Raw genomic sequence first — 21,650 nt, forward strand, 5'->3', positions numbered from 1 at the left:
AACCAAACAGCAGCAACACAAACCACACACACACAATCATCAGTTAATAGACAGTAGTATCTGATTGTGTCGCCAGGTGGCGCTACTCGTTTTCCTCGAGCCTTTTAACGTGAGCCGATGTCTCTTCCTCTATCAGGTGAAAGGACACACACAGCATCAAGCCAACATGACAACATTGCGACCGTTCACCTGCGACGATTTGTTTAAATTCAACAATATGTGAGTGGAGTCTTGTCGGTGATGTCTCATAGTCTGTATTTTACAAATGTGTTTGCGCATCATGTGTCCCGGTGAGCAGCAGCGTTAGCGGGCTTAGCTGTGTCTACCACTCCGGTCAATGTGGATGGAGAGAACGCTGCGCCAAACTCTATACAAAAATCGTACAATTTAGTGATTTCGTTGATATTGACAGGAGGCGACACTTTTAACACACAATTTGAACAAGGTGTCCATAGTAACCTGGCCTGGAAAACCAATCGGCGCACATTTAATGTCTCAAAAATGTTTTGGGTTTTAGTAAACAAACTTAACATTTGGGTAGCTACTCATTTAGCCAGCTACCTTGCAGTATTTTATATTTATTACATACGGAAGTTAATGATTTAGATTGAGCCCTGATATGCCGAATTATCTAGCAGACCCAAAGGAAAATTTTAATATTGTTTATTCAAATTTTAGTAAGTCTAAACCGTTATGTGTGTGCTTTAGTACATAATTTAACCAGTTAGCCAGCTAGTTGGGTATGTAGCTAGCTAGTTAGCCAGCTAACTGACAGCGTTTAATATGTAGTTTTATGCAAATGTTGTTGATTTAGACTGGCCACGGGTATGCCGAATTTTCCGGTAGTTTCAAAGGAAAATGTTAATATTGTTTATTTAAATGTAAATGCGTCAAAACGGTTCTAGACTTTAATAAACACTCTGACCAGTTAGCTAGCCCGTTAGCTAGTTAGCCAGCTGTCAAACTGGGTTTAATATGTAGTTTTATACGAAATGTATGGATTTAGACAGTTGCGCCGAATTTTCCGGTAGACCCAAAGGAAAATTAAATAGTTTTTTATTTACTGTTTTGTTGTAATAATAATAATAAAATTACCGTTGAAATGTTAAATGCGATATTATTTGATTGAGTTCTGTTAGCTTGCTTCTCTTAATAACTTAAACAGAAGAATATTCGTGGAATTATGATGAACAAAGTGTGAAATTAGTAAGTAATGTTTTTTTCTTTGTTTTTTTTTTGTCACAGAAACTTGGATCCTTTGACAGAAACTGTATCCTTCATGTTGATGTGCTTGAGGTTTCAACATATAATAAACTGACAAATCTTGCGAGATTTTAGTGGAACTTGTAGTTTTCTTTGACCCCTGACCTCCAGTATGGGATCCCCTTTTACCTGCAGTACCTGGCCCACTGGCCCGAGTACTTCATCGTGGCTGAGGCTCCTGGTGGTGAACTGATGGGCTACAGTGAGTTATGTTTATGTCTGTTTTGTAGTTTATTTATTAAAACGTAAATCCAGTTTTCATTCATAAACTTCCCAACACATTGAGAAGACAGTTGTTTGCAGTACAAATCTATCACCTGCCTCCTAAACTGAACACACGGCACAGAAACTGGATGTTCAGATAATATTCTAATATAATTTTCTTTATCTCCTGGCAGTCATGGGGAAGGCGGAGGGATCCGTGGCCCGTGAGGAGTGGCACGGTCACGTCACGGCTCTGTCCGTGGCGCCGGAGTTCAGGAGGCTCGGCCTGGCCGCCAAGCTCATGGAGATGCTGGAGGAGATCTCAGAGAGGTTGGTGTCTCAGAGACCACACACCTGCTGCTGTAGAGGGGATCTGATTCTATTATTTAAAATAACCTTCTGCATAAAATGTCTCAGAACATCATAGATCCTGCGATTATCTGCGTTGAACTATTTAACTGTACTGACTCTGAATGTTTCCTGTTCTCGTAGGAAGGGAGGATTCTTCGTGGATCTGTTCGTGCGAGTTTCCAACCAGGTGGCGGTGAACATGTACAAGCGTCTGGGCTACAGCGTCTACAGGACGGTCATAGAGTATTACTCAGCCAGCAACGGAGAGCCGGACGAGGACGCCTACGGTGAGATGAGACCGTTTATTCTAATAACTTAATCTGGAACGGGGCTGTTTTTATTTATAATGTGAACCGATACAGGAAACAGCAAGTGAGTGCAGGTGGTGTCGTCGTTTCTCCCTTTCCTCCCTCCCTACCTCACTTCTTGTCCCCCTTCCTTCCTTGTTTCCTTTCTTGCCTCCTTCCATCATTCCCTCCCTGGCATCCCTCCTTTCTCCCTTCCTTCTTCCCTCGGCTCTATCCCTCCCTCCGTCCTTTCTTTCTCCCTCCCTTCTTTACTTTCTTGTCTCCTTCCTTCCTCCCTTCCATCTTTCCTCTCTCCCTTTCTTCGATTCCTTCTTTTCTCCTTCCTGTATTGTTTCCTTTCCTCCCTTCCTTACATTCTTCCTTCCTTCCATCGTTCCATCTTTCTTTCCCTCCCTACTTCCCTTGTCCTTCCTTCCCTCCTTCATTCGTTTGTTCCTTCATTCCCTCCTCCCCCTCCTTCTTCCTTCTTTACCTCCTTCCTCCCTTCGTTTCTTCCATTCTCCCTTCCTTCCTTCCTTCCGTCCCTTCCTTGTTTCCTTTCTTTCCTTCCCTACTTCCCTCAGTCCTTCCTTCCTTCTCTAAAATAACTTCCCTCCTTCAATAAATCAGATCTTAACATGTGAGAGTCTTTCCATCTTGTTCCAACATCTGGATCATGTCTCCAAGCCAACAACCAGCTGTTGATGGTTCTGATCCAGCGGTAGGTAGAGATCCATTAGAGACAGCAGCTGGTACAATATTCTACTGACCACATGATGGCGCTGCTGATTTACAGACGTCCTTGTGTCTTGAGACGTTTAAGTAAAATCTCTCAAACCGCAGGACAAAATAAAAACCAGAAGTGTTTGAGTCTCAGCAGAGATGAATGAGAACGTCTGCTTCTTTATTGAGTTCAACATGAGAACAGTGACTGTGTAAAGATCAGGGCCGGGTGATGATCTGAATCAAACGATCCTGATTTGATAGAATCATCAAACCCTTTCTATTCTATGTCCTGCGTCCTCTCGTCTCGCTGCCAGATCTCAGAACAAGTTTAGAGGACGTGTGAGAGATTTAAAAAGTCTGAATGAGAGAAAAGAGAAGCTACAGGGAGATACCACAAATCTCTTTTATTAACTAAATACAACAGTTTTCAGTTGATATTCAATCAAATCAGGATCGATCCAGGAAATCACCCGGCCCCAGTACAAAAAACCAAAACCTCTGCTCTGACATGAATCCACCAGAGGAGGGCGCTGCTCCTCCAGGACTAACACTCCTCCTTCTGTCTCCCTGCAGACATGAGGAAGGCTCTGTCCAGAGACACAGAGAAGAAGTCCATCGTCCCGCTGCCTCACCCCGTCCGACCGGAGGACATAGAATAAGAAGAGCAGCCGGTGGCTCTCCAGACCCTGATCCTCCTCAGACCCTGATCCTCTCCAGACCTGATCTCAGTGACTTTCTGTACATATTTAAACCATTCGCTCAGAGAGCCGCCGGCTGAACAGACGTGTAATGAAAACAAAAATAAAGATTTCACATGAGCTGCTTTGTTGTTTATAAAACTAGAAAAATCAGGATGGATGTCCTCGTCCTCCTGCTCCTCCTCGTCCTCCTGCTCCTCCTCGTCCTCCTGCTCCTCGTCCTCCTGAGTGGGAAGTCTAATCTTTATCGTCTTCACTGCTCTTCTTCTTCTCCTCCTTATCGTCATCATCACTTTCACTGCTGCTGCTGCTGTCGTCGTCGTCGTCTCGGTCGTCGTGCGTTTCGCTCACAGTGTTTCTGTCGGACTCGTTCGGCTCCGCTGCAGCAGACGGTTCATCAGAAGACGAAGACGATGACGACGCTGCCGCCGCCGCCGCCGTCTCTTCGACCGTCGAGTCTTTTTCCGGAAGCTTCTCGCTCTCGCCGCCGTCGCCATCTTCGTCGTCGTCATCTTCGTCGTCCACGTTTATCTGCTGCCTCTTCCACATCTTGGCCATGGCGAGCAGCTTGAGGTTGGGCTGGTTGGCGGCGTCCTCTGGGAAGATGTAGTCGTAGTACTCCTCCCACCCGGCGTCCGACTGAGCAGAGAAACCAGATGAAAGAGATTCATCACGAGCTCTTCAAACCCCTTCATTTAAATCGTATCGACCAGTGATAACAACAGAAACCAGCTGATCATCTGCAGCTCTTACCCCGTCCTCGGCCGTCAGCTTCCTCCTCTTCTTCACCTTCTCCGGCAGCAGCTTCCTGACTCTCTCTCTGGTGGAGTCGGAGCCGAACTCCCTCTCGAAGTCCCTCCAGGACTCCAGCAGCATCAGCCGCTCCTCCTTCTCCTCGCAGCTCCTCATGCCCTTGTTGGCCTCCTCGTAGATCTGCCGGCACCTCTGCAGCCGCTCGGGGTCGTCGATCGACAGCTCGAACTTGGCGTAGCTGATCCAGACCTGCGGGAGGAAGACGAAGGTGAATTGTCGTCAGTCGTTTCTTTTTTTTTTTAAACTGCTGTGATGTAAGTTGTAGTTTGAAGCTGGAGGTCTGACCTTGACGTGCTGGGTGCGCTGCAGCAGCCTCTTGTAGAGGTTTCTGGTGTTTCCAAACTCCTCCTGCTCGATCTCAAAGTCGATGTACGACTTCCACAGAACCTGGAAGACACAAACATTTATAATAATCTCAAGAGTCTCGTGGAACAAGAAGCTAAAAGCATCAACTCTGGAACAAAGTAAATGTGGTTCGGCTGAAATGGAACTGGTTTAGAGTCACGAGAGGTCGTAGGAACCGACTGCACTTGAATGCACCACAGAGACTGAAGCCTACAACCAACTGGGAGAGCAACTGTTAGCTGGGAGGCTAGGAAGAGCTACTATTAGCTGGGAGGCTAGGAAGAGCTGCTGTTGGCTTGGAGGCTAAGAAGAGCTACTATTAGCTTGGAGGCTAAGAAGAGCTACTATTAGCTTGGAGGCTAGGAAGAGCTACTATTAGCTGGGAGGCTAAGAAGAGCTACTATTAGCTGGGAGGCTAGGAAGAGCTACTGTTAGCTGGAGGCTAGGAAGAGCTGATGTTGGCTGGGAAGCTAGCTACCATTAGCCGAGGTTTTCCAAAAAGCTAAAACTAATCTAATTCATCATTGGTCACGTTTTAATCCACATCCAGCTCCTCTAAATAAACCGATACCTCTGGCATGTCCAGTCGCGGCTGACCGATGGCGAGCTCGAAGATGGCGCGAGCTCTCTCGACGTCTCCCAGGATGGTCTCCAGCTCGGCGAACTTGATCCAGGTGGTGCAGTTCTCTGGGCTGAACTCCAGGTATTTCTCGTAGAGCTTCCTGCAGCGGTCGAACTCTCTCAGCTGCAGCTCCAGCTCGATGTAGCCCTTCAGGAGTTTGTTCTTGGGGCATTTACCGATGGCCATGCCCTGAGGACAGAGAGAGAGACAGAGAGACGCTGCTTCATTAGATTTACTGCTGGGAACCAACACATCGTTATCTCCACTTCTGCCTCGTTACAGACGGAAAAGACTCTGAATCTCACCATGACTTTTCTGGCTCCCTGCAGGTTCTTCTGTCGGATCTCAAACTGAGCGTAGAGCAGCCAAATCTTTGCAAACGTGAACTGAAACGAAAAACAAGACTTTTAGTGTTTACTGTCTGGTTTCTGATGAAGTTATATTCTCTATAAAAGAAAAACATAAAAACCTTTTTGTGAGGGATGAGATCCAGACAGGCCTTGTAAACCTGCCTCGTTTTCTCAGGATCCTGACAAAGAAACCATAAAACATTACTACTCAGGTTCTTACATCTCCTCCTAGACTACGCAGCTTCTTAAATCTGCTTCTGTCGAGGTAAAAAAAAAAGAACAAGAAGGAGGTGGACGACGGACCGACCTTGACCTCCAGCTCCTCGTACAGGGAGTAGTTGATCCACAGGTAGATGTATCGTCTCCAGTGCCTCTTCTCCTGGATGGGCGGGATGTTGGCGATGGCTCTCTCGTAGACCTCCCTCACCGTGTCGGGGTCGGCGTCGCTCTCCACCAGGCGCAGGTAATCGAACCAGGCGTCGTAGTTGTGTGGGTTTGCCTGGACGGTAGCGAAGAAGGAGAAGAATTCAGAGTCAGTCGGACTATAAAACACTCCTGTTATGTTTGGGAAATGATCAGCGTTTGCTCCTCCACGGTTCTTACTTTGACTTCCTCTTCGTACTGGAACCGTCGCTTGCTGACGATCACGTCCTCGATCCCCCTCCGGTCTCCGAACTTCTTCTCGAACATGGTGTAGTTCTTGAAGAGCTCCTGGGCCTGGTGTTTAGGGATCCTGTCCAGAGCGTACTTATAGATGACCCGAACTCGCTCAAACTGTAGAAGGAAGGGACGGTCAGTGACTGTACATCAGTATATAGAAAAGCGTTCTAGTATCTCATTTAAATTTAAAGGATTAAGTATCAGGGCCACTCGCCTCCTTCTGCGTCTCCTCAAACCTGGCGAACGCCACGAAGAGGTTTTCGTCCACATACTCCTCTCCGAAGAACTCGACCGCCCTCTCGTACACCTTCCTGCTGTGGGCGATGTAGCCGTGCTTCTCCTCGAAGCGAGCGTACTTGATCCAGTTCTTGACCTCGGGGTGAACGATGACGAGTGCAGAGGGAAGTCAAGGAACCGACAAAACATTGTCTGACCAAACTACAGACCCTGACACGGACGAAGTCACGGCTACCGATGCGTCTGTTAGAGCTGAAACACGACTGCACTGGACTGGATCATTACATATTCATTTACTGTGGTTATTTTATTATTAAAACTGAATTTGTAAAGTATAAAAAAAGCTGTTTTATGGTTGGAATGAAAGATCTCAAGGCGCTGTTGGACATGAAGGAGCGAGATCATGTTTATTGATTGCTAATTATAATATAAGGCAATGAACTTCTAACCTAAATAGTCAACTTATGTCAGATGCTGTTGCTCTTTCAAGTCACGGTCAACTTCACAGAAGTTATCGATTAGAGCCGCAGACAAAGCTCCTTGATCCAGACATGAAACATTTCAGCTGAAGCATCTTTTTATTTCTGAAAATCAGCCTTTCATCATTTTTAATCACTTCCTCTGGTTGTAGCAGTGAAACAGTTCGCAGCAGCGTCAACTACGCTAGGCTACATCTCTGGTACCTTGAGTTAAATAAGAAATTTGCTTAATTTTCCATTTTATGTCCAATTAAAACTGTCTTTTCTGGTTCTAATCAAACCTTTTCAGATTAGGACAGTCAAGGATTGTTGGTACTCTGATGATGCCACACTAACAGCTCATCCTGTGCACCGGTGCTCCTTCTACGTCGCTCAACAGAACACCAACAGAAGGATATATCGCTCATAGATGGTGCGGGCCTTGTCCACTTCCTTGTAGCGGAGCTCAAAGTTGATGTAGGAGTGCCAGGCCTGCTCGTCAGGCTCCCACTCCATCCAGCGCTCAAACGCCTGCCGGCAGCCGGCCACGTTCCCCAGCATCTCCTCCATGTAGGTGTACTTGTACCTGTAAGTAGAAGGGACCAACAATCATTAAAACATTAATAAAAAGGTGAAATCATGACGCGGAAAAGAACGTAGAACGGATCATGATCTCTCTGGGGGGCCCGTACCAGAACTGGTTGACGCGTGGCAGGATGGTGATGGCTCTGTCCCAGATGTTGCGGGCGTGGTTCACCTGGCGACTCTTCATCTCCATCTCGGCGTACTTCAGCCACAGGGTGATGTTGCGGTGGTCGACGTCCAGCGCTCGCTCGTAGATGGAGCGAGCCCTGAGAGCAGAGGGAGGTGAGGTGGTGAGGGGGGAAAGAGCCAGCACACTTATCACTTTCTTTACCTCAAACTCAAACATTTACCTCTGGACCTCGTTCAGGCTTTCCTCCCATTGTGCGTATTTAATCCAGTTGCTGATGACCGTACGATTCTTCCTGATGTTGTCCTCAAACCCCTGAAAGAAACAACAGTTACAGCTGCTGGTAACCGAGCTTCAACATGAGTCATTAAAGTGTTTATTTAACTGAACGCTGAGTGTCTGGTGGAGACAGTCGGAGGTAAACACTCACCTTCCTCTTCTTCAGTTTGTAGTCGTTCAGCTCCTCCTGATCAGTGATCTTCTGCTTCGGCGGCGGCGGCAGAAGTTCGAGCTCCCTCTCTTTGGCTTCCCTCAGCAGCTGCTCAGCGGTGATCTGAACCTCAGCAGGAGCTTTGTTCTTCACCTGAAACACACAAAGAGATGGTTTATACGTTATGTCCATCATCCATCCATGTGTGAAGGTTTACACACAGTGGAACAGGTGTGAATATATAGTTGGGTATGAAAGCCTGTGATCACATCAGAAATGTGTTATATTATCATGTTAACCTTGGATATTTATTAAGATTGATTGGACATAAGTTATAAAGTGTAAACACAGAAAACCAAAACAAAGCACAGCACGGTGAAGACAAGTTTAGACAAGAAAGCTAGCTGCTAGCATAATAGGGGTTTTCCTTTCGGCTAAAATCTAAAATACTACTTTTAATTACGCATTTATTCGAGTTTATAGCCATAGATGTGATTTTTATTTAGCTGGAAACCAAACACGAGCGCTCCCAGGAGCCTCCTTCACAAGTTTGCTGCCGTAAAACTTCAGCGCTAACTGTTAGCATTAGCTTAGCCGCCGTCTGCTCATCATGGCTCCTTATATCCTGTTTTGTCTGCTTACCTTGGCCACCTTCGGTATCCGCTGCTTGCCCGCCGCGGTGGACGCCATTTTGTTGCCTTGTTAAACCGAATACTACTTTTATTAAACTTTTATATATATATATTCTTAACAATTTAACAACTGGACGTCAAAAAGGCAGCGAAACGTTTTGGTTTCATCCAGCGCGCGCCGCCATGACAGTACCCAGAATGCCTTGCGACTCGCCCGTTAACCCCTCGCAGTCCGGTGGCGTTCTGTTACTATGGCAACGCTTTCTAGCTGGCCAGCTAGAAGAAGACGGCGTCAAAAGTTGGCAGTTTTTCTGTTTTCTTTTTTTTATATTTGGCTGCTGACTGATAATTTATCCTTAAAGTTCAACCACATTTGATAGAAAATAATAATACACACCTAACTGTGTAGTTTATTATCAGTAAATATTTGAAAGGTGAGTGTTAATTGTTCTAGCTCGCGTTATAAACGGTTTCTCTTGTGTTTTTAATTTCTGTTTTCGCTGGCTAACGTTAGCTACATCATTGTTGTTGTTGTTGTTGGTTGACATGGTTCCTTGTGCCTCCATTAAAATCAGTCCAGGTGAAGATGAGGACCATAGCTTCAGCCAGCGGCCAAGAGGAGACGGTGGCCGTGAGGAGGAGTGAATCTGCGGACGCTGAGGGGATCGACGGCCTCATTAGCCTCATTAGCCTCATTAGCCCCTCAGCTAGGAGCGTGTTTGGGAAGGTCAATGTGATTCACCTTCTGTAAGAAAAAAACACCTTCTTTTTTTTTATTTAAATGTCTTAACTGTAGAGTCCAGTCAGAAATACACTGATTACTGACATGCCATCATTATTTAAACTCTTAGTGAAGATTGAAAACAACATAAATAATGATAAACACACCAGAACTAAAGAAAGTTTGATCAGGTTATTCATTAACTGCTGACACTGGACATAGTGATAATAATGTGTTATATTTTTACTGCATTTACTACATTTCTTATTGTAATTTAGTCATATTTATGCAGGGTGTACACACTTCCTGTATACACTAAATGGATTGGTTCATTTTAATCTAATGTAATCTAATTCTTTAAAAAGTATTCATTGTTTACTTGACTGGGAAAAAACAACAGTTGTGTTTTGCATTAACGTCTTAAAGTGGATTTCAGTTGCACAAGCTGGAGCTTATCCCAGCTGTTATTAATAATAGTAATAATAATAATATGTTTTATTTAAAGGAGCCTTTCAAAACAGCCAAGGTCACTGTACAAGTAGAACAGGGTTTAAAATACATAGCAGACATCAAAAGCATTAACAAACTACAAGTATAGGACATTAAAAGATGAGATAAAAAGATAAAGAGCAGCACAGTGGTGTGGTGGTTAGCACTGATGCCTCACAGCCAGAAGGTTCTGGGTTCTAATCCATCATGGCTGGCTGGTTCCTTTCTGTGTGGAGTTTGCATGTTCTCCCGGTGTCTGCGTGGGTTCTCTCCAGGTTCTCCAGCTTCCTGTGCATGTGAGTGTGAATGGTTGTCTGTGTCTCTGTGTTAGTCCTGTGATAGACTGGAGACATGTCCAGGGTGGACCCCACCTCTCCCCCGATGACAGCTGGGATAAGCTCTAGGAGACCCCCCCCCGACCCAACCCTTCACAGGAACAATTGGACAATTGGTCTAGAGGTGGGGGTCCACCCTGGACAGGTCTCCAGTCTATCTCAGGACTAACACAGAGAGACACTCACACCTACGGCCAATTTAGAATCACCAATGAACCTGACCAGCATGTCTTTGGATGGTGGGAGGAAGCTGGAGAACCTGGAGAGAACCCACGCAGACACAAGGAGAACATGCAAACTACACACAGAAAGGAACCAGTCGGCCTGGATTAGAACCCAGAACCTTCTAGCTGTGAGGCATCGGTGCTAACCATCACACCACTGTGCTGCCCTTGTTCAAGTTTTGATTGTGTCAAAAATAATAATCCAATCCTTGTTTGGATCTGGATTTAATTTCAAACACTTATAGATGTAAACATAATGACCAGAACATTTATGCCAAGAGTCGTTTGAAATACTTTTGTGGACATTTAAGTTTCATTTTTTACACATTGACCAAATGCCAGACTACCAGCTTTGAGGAATCAGTTGTTGTATTCTTCCAAAACCTTTGTTTAAGACGTCGCTGAGCTTTAATGTCACGTAAACATGATTCTCTCTGCTGCCCTGGACCTTCTTCAGAGAGAAAGCCAACCTGGCTGTGACTCTGGCCAATGAAAAAGACGACATCCTGGCTCACGCCTCCTTCTTCGACCACCCCATCGGAGGCTTGGTGGATCCGGCTCACTGGGAACCGTTCCTGCAGAAACACTACGGCGCTGAGAAATGCACAGTCTGTAACTTCCTCTAATCCAGACGATGCTACAAAGAGTCGCTGGTGCTGTTTATATTTTAGATGAACACTGTTTGTACCACGTGGATAAGTGTGATGTTGAGATGAGAATGAACTGACACCTGCGCCGTCTTCTCTCTGCAGCCTCTGAACACGCTGTTTCTCCACCTTTTCGTGGCGGAGACAGATTTTGCTTCAGCGTGTGTAAAGGAGACAATGAGGTATGAAGAGGTGAAGCTGTGTGGTCTCATTTTAAAGTGAAACGACACTAAACTGTCAGGGTTTAACTGTTGGAACGGCGACTGAACGGCAACCCAGGGTTCAGCTTGAACACTACGATGGTTAAAATGGTTAGAAGCAGCCGCAGTATATATATATATATATATAATACTTTATTCTCCTTCTTCACAGAGCTGTCTTTAATGCCGTCGCTGAGCTTGAGTACGTCTGCCTGCTCAGCCCATACGCTGGTTCTTTAGGTAAAAATAAATAAATAAATTGTCTCCAAATTCAGCGTAATTGAATAAAGTCATTCTGAAGACCCTCACACTGAATTCTATTGTGTTTACAGAGCCGGCCCTGGAGGAGATCTTTGAGCCGATGCAGTGTGTGAGCGACGCCGGGCCTCCATGCCTGGCGTTGATCTGCTGCAGAGATGAGCACAGTCCACCGCTTCACATTCGCCCGGCCAGGTGATTATTCAGATCATTTCTTATAGAAGATCTGGATAAAACTGTCCTTGGAAGATGTGAACACGAAAGGGAAAGGGTTAGAGATTATAAGCACTGAAGCTCTGCTCAGACCTCGTATTAACATCTATTCAACAACCTGAACACAAGTGGCCATCCATCTTCTAGTGACTGTGTTCAGACCTGACGTTAACATGTGTCTCCAGCCAGCGCTTGAAGATCTAATCTCAGTTTTACACAAATTCATATCCAGCTGGTGGCAGTAACGCGCCTCGAGGCTGGTTTCCCAACCGCTATTAAAACAGAAGAAGAACAGAAGCAGCCCTTTAAGGTGCAGCCTGACCACCACAGTGTGTTGGTTGTTGGTGTTTTCCAGGGTTGAAGATCACGACGACGTCATGCCCATATTTGAGGAGCAGACGAAGCTGCTGTCCATCATCGACCGGCCGTACTTCCTGTCAGAGCTCATCGAGACGAGGAAGGACGACCATCACGCGGCTGTTTGTGAGGTTCGTTCAGACTTTAAGCTTTTTTGTTTGAAGCAAAGTTCATCCAACCGTCCGGGTTGTGTGGGCTGATGAAGGTGATGAGGTTCAGTCCCAGAAATAACGCACAGGACCACGTTGTGAAGCTGACCAGTTTACTTCTAGACAGGTTTAAACAGATCAGCTGTTCATTAGACAGATACCTGGAAGAGAAAAGAGACGAGGAGACGGTGTTGCTCCAGTCGACTGACACCACAACACACACAACACACAACACCGCCCAAAATATAAGTACTTTCATCAGCTTCAGAACAAGTTTTACTTCAAACTAAAGCTAATTAGTGGTGTCTCCTCCATGTCCTCCCTCTAGTCCGTCACCTTTCATGTCTACTTGCTGTTGTCCAGCTCTTTTCTGTCCTCGGACTTTTTAAACCCGATCATATTTCAGTCCTGTCACTGCTCTCAGAGTCAGAGCTCCAGACGTGTTCTGGGTCTTCCTCTCAGTCGACTAAAAACGACCCAAGCATTTTATGAATCGATGTCAGATCTTTGAAATGAAGATCGATATTTAATTAAAACCCAGCAGCACTAGCTAAACAGATCAGCTCCTCTAGAGCAGCGGTGATTTTAAACTGAGTTTAGTTCAGGGGCCACGTACAGACCAGTTTGATCTCAAGGAGGTCAGACCAGTAACACAACAGAGTGTTAAAAATAATGACAACTCCAGATGTTTCCCTTTGGTTTAGTGCAAAGAAGAACGTTATGGAAGTGTTTACGTTTAATGGACAACTGGACATTTTTTAAGAAAAGGTGCAATTTCTGTTTAGCTCCAGGTCTCAGTTTTGTGTTATGTCCACAACTCTTACTAAATCTGTGTGACCCTTTGAATAGCAGTTACTTTTACTGGGAAAAACTGCAGTTAATGTCTTCAATGTAAGTTTGGAACTTTGCAAATTCTTCCTGCGGGCCTGATTGGGCCCTTTCACAGGCCAGTTTTGGCCCCCGAGCCGTGTGTTTGACACCTGTGCTCATAAAAACAAGACAGAAATCATCCAGCTACTCACAGGTAGATACTACGAGGACATGATGTCTTAAACTGATCAGTCCTGATTCACACACACTGTCTTGGGAAGAGTAAACGTGTTTTGGTGTCGTTTCTGAAAAACACACACAACTAATTAATTTCAGTTTGGGACAGTTCAGTGTCTCTTTGGTTCCTGTTACTCTGGTTCCTCCTCCTCCTTCATGTTGACACTGTGATGATCAACTCTCTGAGGACTCATTAATCACATCCGTGTTAAAAACGCTGCACATATAATAACCTACATCGTTTAGGCTCCTGCTGCTCCTGTATAAATGTAAGATCCGGCGCCCGGTGGCGCTTTGACCGGTCACCAGAGACCTCGCCGTGGGCCCGTTTCCCCCGGGACCCTGAGAGACGACAGGCCTCCTCTCCCCTCTCTCCACCAGCCGGCCCGACATGTGTTCTCAGCAGCATATGGCAGATACGAGCTGACGCCGGGCCAAGACATGCTCTCACTGAACATATTGTGTCCAGACATCTGAAGCATTTCTGGCTTTTTAGTCCGATTATGTTCAGCGCTCCGAGAACAAACAATCCGACATCGTCCCCGAGGGCTTTGAGCACGCCAGACACTTAGACGTGGATCCTCAGATTAAATATCGCTTTAGTTGTTGTTTCTCTACAGTTCTGAATAAAAATGACTCAAAACGTCAATGGATCATCACACAAGTCCTGAAAGCAGACAAAGAGAACCCAGTCAGACACATGAAACAGAAATATATTAAAGAAAATGAGCCAATATTTCATATTTGTGAGGTGCACTAGTATTACAAGCTATTTTCAAAGCCAAATCAGAGTCCATCTGTTCAGAAGTGTTTCCAGTCGTTTGTCTCAGTCTGATCTTCATGACACAGTGTAAAGATTTGGTGATCTCTAAAAGAGAAACTGGGTCATGCAGCAAGACGACGAGAACCAAGAACACAAGTGGTTCTACAAAAGAACGGTTAAAGAAGAACAAGATGAATGTTTAGGAACGGCCAAGTCAAAGTCCTGACCTTAATCCAATAGAAATGTTGTGGAAGGACCTGAAGCAAGCAGTTGATGTGAGGAAACCCACCAGCATCTCAGAACTGAAGTGGTTCTGTTCTGAGGAATGGGCTAAAATTCCTCCAAGCTGCTGTAGACCACTGATCAGCAGTTACCAGAAACATCTAGTTACCAGGAGGTCACAGTACTTCATTTGTTTGTTTGGGTTCTATCTTCATCCACTTTCAGGACTTGTGTGAAAAGCCGCTGATGTTTTGAGTCGTTGTTATGACGCAAAACCTTTCAAGCAGCACCGTGTACACTGTAACTTCTGACCGTCCAGTTTGTTTCCTCAACAGGCCGATGGAGCCGTCGTCGGCTTCGTCAGTGTCACCGCTGACGTTGACGTGAAGCGTCTTCAAAGCAGCTTTGAGCTCAGTGAGTTTGAAGGTTTGTGTGAAGTTCACCCACATGAACCTGCTGCTCAGTCTGATTCAGGAGGAGATGAAGAAGAAGAAGAACTGGAACAAACCCAAAACTCCTCTTTGGTGCAGGTAACTGAGCTGACCTCACACCAGACACATGAAGACATGTGGGGACATGTTGGTGCAAAACAGAGGTTGAGTTGATGTTGAAACAGCGTCAGAAAGGTGGTGACGATCACTGTAGAGGATGGAGGCTGTGGTGTTAAACTCTGTGGAGGTGATACATGTTTTTGTTCAAACTGTAAATGAATATTCAACAAACCAACAAACCACAGCCTCCACATTGAAAACACAGTCGAGTCAACATCTAGATCTAGAGCAGGACTGATATATGTGAATGCTTTCTCTGGTGTACCTAATAAACTGGCCAGTGAGTGTCGCCTCTCCTTCTCCTCTGGTGTTTATTGTCGTCAGGAGGATTTGAAGCTGACTGGATCCAACGTGTTCTGTGTTCAGCTGTTTGTTATCGACAAGAACTATGAAACCAGGTGAGAGTCTGATGATGTGATGATTATATTATAGATGATATGTTATAGAAATACATTCTGTGTTTGTTACCTTCTTCCCATTGTTCCTTCCTTCTTTCTCTTCCTTCCTTCCTTCCTCCCTTCCTTGTTTCCTTTTTTCCTTCCTTCTTTCTCTTCCTTCCTACCTACCTCCCTTCCTTTTCTATATTTTTTCCTTCCTCCTCTCCTCCTCTCCCTCTTTCCTTCCTTCCTTCCTTCCTTCCATCATTCTTTCTCTTCCTTCCTTCCTCCTTTGTTCCTTCTTTCCCTTTTCCTTCCTTCCTTCCTTCCTTCCTTCTCTTCCTTCCTCTTTCCTTTCTTTCTTCCTTCCTTCCTTCCTTCCTCCTTTGTTCCTTCTTTCCTCCTTTCTTTCCATATTTTCTTCCTTCCTTCCTTCCTTCTCTTCCTCCCTTCCTTATTTTTTTCCTTCCTTCCTTCCTCCTCTCCTCCTATCCTCCTTCTTTCCTTCCTTCATTCCTTCCTTCTTTTCTTCCTTCCTTCCTTCCTCCCTTCCTTGTTTCCTTTTTTCCTTCCTTCTTTCTCTTCCTTCCTACCTACCTCCCTTCCTTTTCTATCTTTTTTCCTTCCTCCTCTCCTCCTCTCCCTCTTTCCTTCCTTCCTTCTATCATTCCTTCTCTTCCTTCCTTCCTCCTTTGTTCCTTCTTTCTTTTTTCCTTCCTTCCTTCCTTCTTTCTCTTCCTTCCTCCTTCCTTTCTTTCTTCCTTCCTTCCTCCTTTGTTCCTTCTTTCCTCCTTTCTTTCTTTCCATATTTCCTTCCTTCCTTCCTTCCTTCTCTTCCTCCCTTCCTTATTTTTTTCCGTCCTTCCTTCCTCCTCTCCTCCTTCTTTCCTTCCTTCATTCCTTCTCTTCCTTCTCTTCCTTCCTTCTCTTCCTTCTTTCTCTTCCTTCCTACCTACCTCCCTTCCTTTTCTATATTTTTTCCTTCCTCCTCTCCTCCTCTCCCTCTTTCCTTCCTTCCTTCCTTCCTTCCTTCCATCATTCTTTCTCTTCCTTCCTTCCTCCTTTGTTCCTTCTTTCCCTTTTCCTTCCTTCCTTCCTTCCTTCCTTCTCTTCCTTCCTCTTTCCTTTCTTTCTTCCTTCCTTCCTTCCTTCCTCCTTTGTTCCTTCTTTCCTCCTTTCTTTCCATATTTTCTTCCTTCCTTCCTTCCTTCTCTTCCTCCCTTCCTTATTTTTTTCCGTCCTTCCTTCCTCCTCTCCTCCTTCTTTCCTTCCTTCATTCCTTCTCTTCCTTCTCTTCCTTCCTTCCTTCCTTCCTTCCTCCCTTCCTCCCTCCTCTAAAACTTATTTTCCGTCTCCTACTGTTTAATCTCATGTTGTATCCTCCTCTAACTCCATCCATCTTCCACCTCCATTAATAAATTAAACCAGTTCCATGTTCTCAGCTGAAACATGTTCGTCCCTCGGAGGCGGTGGCTGCTGCAGCTCCGGTGGCAGCCGTCCAGAGCTGCATCAGTCATATGCTGCGTTAAAGCCGGGAGACTGACTGTTAGTTGGCTCCCGCTGAGCTCCTCCCTCCCCCCTCCTCCCCCCTCCTCCCGCCGCCCTCACCTCCCAGCTGTTCCCGAGCGCGGAGCCGAGGCGCTTCCTGCCGAGAGTGAGCACGTTATTAATGAGAGCGCCGCCTAAAGTGACAGAGAGCTGAAGGCGAGAAGTCGAGCTGGGAGCGGCGGGCAGATTGGTCGGCCAGTTGTTTCACCGCGGTGATCAGCAGCTTTGGCACAGACACGTGTTTTCACTTAACTTCCCCTCTCCTCCTCCTCCTCCTCCTCCTCCTCTTCCTCCTCCTCTTCTCTTCCAGATCAGTGGACTTCATCCCATACATGTTCAAACTTTTCCCCGTGAGTATCATCTTCTCACTCTCTGGCAGATAACTGACGGTAAATAAGTGCAAGACATGAAATAAATAGTTTAGTTCAAGATTTATACCAGGAATCAAATAAAAAATGATTTGTCTGAAGGGACGCTCTGATCACAGGAGGCTCCACTGATCACTGGGTCTGAAAGTGATTCTATTCTAACAATAAGAGGTTAAATAAAGTCACTATAGTGTGTTTTGTCTCCATCAATTCCATTAGAGAACAAGTGTCCCTTCACTTTGAGGGACGACTGTCTCTGATTGGCACATGTTCATACGTAGCTTAGCAAGGGGCCAGTTGGTGGGACTCACTCAGGTAGGACCCGTCCAGTCCAGCGTCTGGGACGTCACAAAGCAGAAGACGTATCTAGAGCTGGAGGATGTTTTAGGAAATCATCTGGTGATGAGTAACGTCCCACAATGATCAGTGACCGGTCGATCCTTAAAGTAGATCAACGTGACGATGTTGGTGTGTGTCCTCGTGTCTCTCAGGACCGGGACGTCTGCATCATCTCAGTTCCTACTCTGTCTCCTGAGTTCCCCTTGTTGAAGAACTTTGTCAGGACGCCTCTGGGTCCCACCAGCACGTCACCCCAAGAGCTCTACGTCTGTCACCGAGCTGGACTCAAGTAGGTCGTCCTGTTAACAGACACACAGCATCAGTATGGGTCGGTGGAGTTTCTAGTAGTTTCCATATGTTTAAGTTTTATTTCTTTTATTTCTTCTCACAAGGTCTGCTTTATTCTGCTGGTGTTTAGTAGTTTGTGTTCCCTACAGTCTTCAAATTAGACCCTACAATACTGTCCCACACCACTAGGAGGTCCACAAATCTCCGTTTCACTTAAAGACTAAAACCTCTACCTGCTCATGTGTTGACGTTGGGTCTCCAGTGTTATGGACCAGTATTCTGTCCCGCTGCAGGAGCCCGGAGGTGAGACTGTCCTCAGCTACAGACCGACCTGCTGTCTGTGACCTGGTGAAGGATCTGAGTCACAGCGAGTCCCTGCTACAGGACCTGGACCAGTTCTACGAGACCCGCAGTGACCCGGTCAGTCACCACACTCACAGGCTCAGACCTTCCATTAACACCTGTCCTGGTTGATCTGGTCTCTAGAGTCCAGGTTAAACAGGTCCAGGTGTGAACACTGATCTGGTCTCTAGAGTCCAGGTGTGAACACTGCCTTGCCCCCTTCTCTCCTTCCTTCCTTTCTTCCTCCCTCCCTTCTTTCCTTTTCCCTCCTTCATTTCTTCCTTCCTTCCTTCCTTGTTTCCTTTCTTCCCTCCTTCCTTTATTTTTTACTTCCTCCCTCCCTTCCATCTCTTCTTTCTCTTCCTCCTTCCTTTCTTGTTTTCCTTCCTTCCCTCGTTCCCTCCCTTCCTAGTTTTCTTTCTTTCCTCCTTTCTTTCTTGTTTCCTCTCTTACCTTCTTCCTTCTTTCCGTCCATCGTTCCATCTTTATTTCCCTCCCTACTTCACTCAGTTCTTCCTCCCTTTCTTCCTTCCTTGTTTCCTTTCTTGCCTCCTTCCTTTCTTTCTTACTTCCTCCCTTCCCTCTTTCCACCCTCCCTCCTTTCTTGTTTTCTTTCTTTCCTTCCATCATTCTATCCCCCCCCCCCTTCAATCCCATCCTTCTTTTCCGTCCTTCATCCTCCCTTCTTTCCTTCCTTCCTTCCTTCTCTAAAACAAATCAGATCTTAACATGTGAGAGTCTTTCCATCTGGTTCCAACATCTGGATCATGTCTCCAAGTCAACAACCAGCTGTTGATGGTTCTGATCCAGCGGTAGGTAGAGATCCATTAGAGACAGCAGCTGGTACAATATTCTACTGACCACATGATGGCGCTGCTGATTGACAGACACACAAACTGAGATCAGATCTCAAGTGCTGGCTGGGGACGCATGTGGAGACACATTTATATTAAGACCAGGTGGAGACACAGGGACAGTAAATTTCTTTCCAAACTAAAAACTAAACACAGGTCTCTTGCAGCCAAATTAAACTTCAGACAATGAGTCAGTCAGCTGCTACACTAAAACCCCACATAATAATTTGGCTGCCATTGCTGAAATAACAGACACCGTCCTATAAAGAAGTGTTTAAACAAATCAAATATCAAAGTGTCTCGTTGCTGCGTTCAGCTTTAAAAAAACGAGATGATTATCTTCACGGGCCGTCGAGCGTGACTGGAGCTGGCGGGCGACGACCGTCTTGGAATAACAAGGAACATGGCGCGTATGCCAGGGAACAGATTGGTGAGAGCTGAGCTGAACGGATCCTCCTCTCTGACTGACACCCCAGCTGTCAGCGCCGCCGCTCCAACACCCATAATTACTCCTCAAAACAGAATGCAGCCACTTCATGTGGATTCACGGCCGCTCTCCGCTCGCCTTCACTTCACCACACACGTGTTTAGATTTATTATTTTAAATCTGTCTTGTGTCTCAGGACGGGGTCCCGCTGCAGGCCTTCGTCGCCCAGGTGGACGGTCAGGTTGTGGGGATCCTCATCATCAGAGATGAACAGGTGAGAGATCAGCTGAGGCAAAGTCACACCTGCATCATTCCCTTATTTAGACTCGGAGGACATCACAGCGTTGCAGCAGTAATTTTATGAAAATGAAACATTCTTCTTGGTGTGTCACTGACTGAATCTGCCGTCAGGACGTCGAGTACATCCGCGCCCGCTACAACATCGAGAGCTTCGTCTACTTCAGTCACCATCGCTACGAGGAGCACGCCCGGGTCCTCCACTTCCTCCTCCAGACCTCCTTCCAGCCCTCCGCCAGACACTTGTTTAAAGAGGCGCTCCGGCTGGCTCACAAGTCCTGCCTCTACCACCGCCTCTACCCCCCCTACCACAGCCAGGAGGTGAGAGCACAGGGACACGTCCGAGGGGGTTGGAGGGTTGGAGGGGGGCCCTCACTGGCCCTTCACCACCAGGCTGGCCCCTTCCAGCCCTCAGATACACATTGTCATTAGTGTAATGAGTCTCAGGTCACACGCTGTAAGAAATGATTTCCTCTGATTCACCACGTTTTAATCAGTGTCTCAGACGTTGGAGACAATCACAGAGATGGGTGTCGGTCCTCTTTCGTAGTGTGGCCCCTGGCAGGCTGTTGTCCCAGGGGCCGGCAGCAGGTGTCGACACCTCTCTGCTCCGTAACAAGACATCTCCTCAGCGTGTAGAGGCCTCCTCTTCCTCTGCTAATTACCTTCCACAAACACAAGCAGTGGAGTAAACGTTACACCATGTGACCTCTTCACCAGAGCTCATTATCACTGCACATCCTTCCAGTTGCCCCCCCACTCCTCTCCCCGATGCTGTTTAACCTCTAAAGGAGACTCTGAGCTCACCGGCCGGTGTCCCCTCTTCTTCTGCACCCAGAATTCCTGCGTCCGCCACCTGGACGTCCTCCTCAACTGCGCCGTCCCCGTCCGCCCACGGCGCCAGGTCGTCTACCCGCTGGAGGAGCTCGGTGTCAACGCCCCGTCCAGGCGGCTCACGGACGATCAGGTGGGTGACGGGGGAAAATGTGGATCAGTGTCAGGGGCGGGGTGGCGGCGTGACCTCTAGATGCCGCTGTTTCAAAGGGGAAGAGCTGGTAGGGGTGTAAAGACCCCTCTACTGAAGCAGTAAAGACTCAGGATGATGGAATGAGAGAACAACAAAGATTTTACAGCTTCCTCCCACCGTCCAGAGACATGCTGGTTAGGTTCATTGGTGAATGTAAATTGGCCGTAGGTGTGAGTGTGAATGGTTGTCTGTCTCTCTGTGTTAGCCCTGTGATAGACTGGAGACCTGTCCAGGGCTAGAGGGACCCCACCTCTAGACCAATGACAGCTGAGATAGGCTCCAGCCCCCTGGTTATAGAAGATGAATGAATGAATGAATGAATGAATGAATCAATGAACTGCCTTAAACGCCACTCACATGGGACTAGTTCTACCTGAGGACCTCTAGTTATTTCTAATAATATCAGAGGTCGTCTGTGATCTTAATCACACCTCAAACTATAAAAACAATCAAATATTCTCCTAACACAGAGGTCCTGTGATGAAACTAATCCAGTGTGAGTCAGCATCTCTACAATTTAGGGTTTAAAGAGTTTTATTTTCAACACAGCCTTCAGTCAAAACGTCTGGACAGACGTCAGGCTACAAAGTTCATGTAGAGCATTCATTCATGTGTTCATCCCATCAGTAAAAGGTGCAGCTGATTATAAATGCTTCTCTCCAGGGTCGACACAGTCTCATCACATCATGTTTTTATTATTAACACGACTCTGCAAAGTAACTACAGCTGTCAGAAAGTGTGTATACGGTATAAAAGGTTTATAATCATCTAGAAGCAGGAAGTAGCAGAGACGTCAGAACCAGAGATAAAGTCTGTAAA

General features: G+C 46.3%; 3 protein-coding genes across 4 annotated transcripts in view; 2 read left to right on the forward strand and 1 right to left on the reverse strand.

Moving 5' to 3' along the window:
* Positions 1-64: 64 nt before the first annotated feature.
* The window catches only part of naa20 (N-alpha-acetyltransferase 20, NatB catalytic subunit), a 163,280-nt gene continuing 141,694 nt past the window's right edge, over positions 65-21,650 (forward strand). The window contains exons 1-6 of one of the 2 annotated variants that reach the window (XM_084560710.1): positions 65-219; positions 1,246-1,270; positions 1,375-1,465; positions 1,662-1,797; positions 1,960-2,105; positions 3,405-3,546. In XM_084560710.1, the coding sequence (XP_084416836.1) occupies positions 167-219; positions 1,246-1,270; positions 1,375-1,465; positions 1,662-1,797; positions 1,960-2,105; positions 3,405-3,490 (537 nt within the window). In that variant the 5' untranslated portion in view covers positions 65-166 and the 3' untranslated portion in view covers positions 3,491-3,546. Of the gene's footprint in view, positions 220-1,245; positions 1,271-1,374; positions 1,466-1,661; positions 1,798-1,959; positions 2,106-3,404; positions 3,547-21,650 lie in introns of those variants that run through there. The other variant, XM_084560709.1, reaches the window with a different exon arrangement.
* crnkl1 (crooked neck pre-mRNA splicing factor 1) lies at positions 3,221-9,065 on the reverse strand. Its single transcript, XM_084560712.1, has 14 exons — positions 8,799-9,065; positions 8,157-8,309; positions 7,950-8,041; positions 7,707-7,865; positions 7,434-7,600; positions 6,534-6,712; positions 6,263-6,433; positions 5,967-6,158; positions 5,779-5,838; positions 5,615-5,695; positions 5,259-5,498; positions 4,628-4,729; positions 4,283-4,531; positions 3,221-4,168 (listed from the first exon to the last, which is right to left on the reverse strand). Exons 1-14 carry the CDS (start codon positions 8,844-8,846, stop codon positions 3,767-3,769), a joined length of 2,295 nt encoding a protein of 764 aa, XP_084416838.1. The 5' UTR covers positions 8,847-9,065; the 3' UTR covers positions 3,221-3,766.
* cfap61 (cilia and flagella associated protein 61) overlaps positions 9,335-21,650 on the forward strand; it is a 54,194-nt gene continuing 41,878 nt past the window's right edge. The window contains exons 1-14 of the mRNA XM_084560729.1: positions 9,335-9,535; positions 11,015-11,165; positions 11,310-11,386; positions 11,577-11,644; positions 11,737-11,857; positions 12,231-12,363; positions 14,749-14,943; positions 15,289-15,362; positions 17,200-17,239; positions 17,749-17,885; positions 18,178-18,304; positions 19,704-19,781; positions 19,919-20,125; positions 20,643-20,771. Coding sequence (XP_084416855.1) covers positions 9,375-9,535; positions 11,015-11,165; positions 11,310-11,386; positions 11,577-11,644; positions 11,737-11,857; positions 12,231-12,363; positions 14,749-14,943; positions 15,289-15,362; positions 17,200-17,239; positions 17,749-17,885; positions 18,178-18,304; positions 19,704-19,781; positions 19,919-20,125; positions 20,643-20,771 — 1,698 coding nt within the window. The 5' untranslated portion in view covers positions 9,335-9,374. The remainder of the gene's footprint in view (positions 9,536-11,014; positions 11,166-11,309; positions 11,387-11,576; positions 11,645-11,736; positions 11,858-12,230; positions 12,364-14,748; positions 14,944-15,288; positions 15,363-17,199; positions 17,240-17,748; positions 17,886-18,177; positions 18,305-19,703; positions 19,782-19,918; positions 20,126-20,642; positions 20,772-21,650) is intronic.

This window comes from Chelon labrosus (assembly GCF_963514085.1).
Source record: "Chelon labrosus genome assembly, chromosome: 14".
Classification (NCBI taxonomy): Eukaryota; Metazoa; Chordata; class Actinopteri; order Mugiliformes; family Mugilidae; genus Chelon; species Chelon labrosus.

What these genes read in the sequence shown, in the direction of transcription:
- crnkl1 (XM_084560712.1), bottom strand. Translation starts at nt 8,846, where the DNA reads ATGGCGTCCACCGCGGCGGGCAAGCAGCGGATACCGAAGGTGGCCAAG. An exon ending in AGCCTGAACGAGGTCCAGAG is followed by an intron (nt 7,866 to 7,949) that starts GTAAATGTTTGA and finishes CTCTGCTCTCAG; the next exon opens with GGCTCGCTCCATCTACGAGC. An exon ending in ACGAGGAGCTGGAGGTCAAG is followed by an intron (nt 5,839 to 5,966) that starts GTCGGTCCGTCG and finishes TTTCTTTGTCAG; the next exon opens with GATCCTGAGAAAACGAGGCA.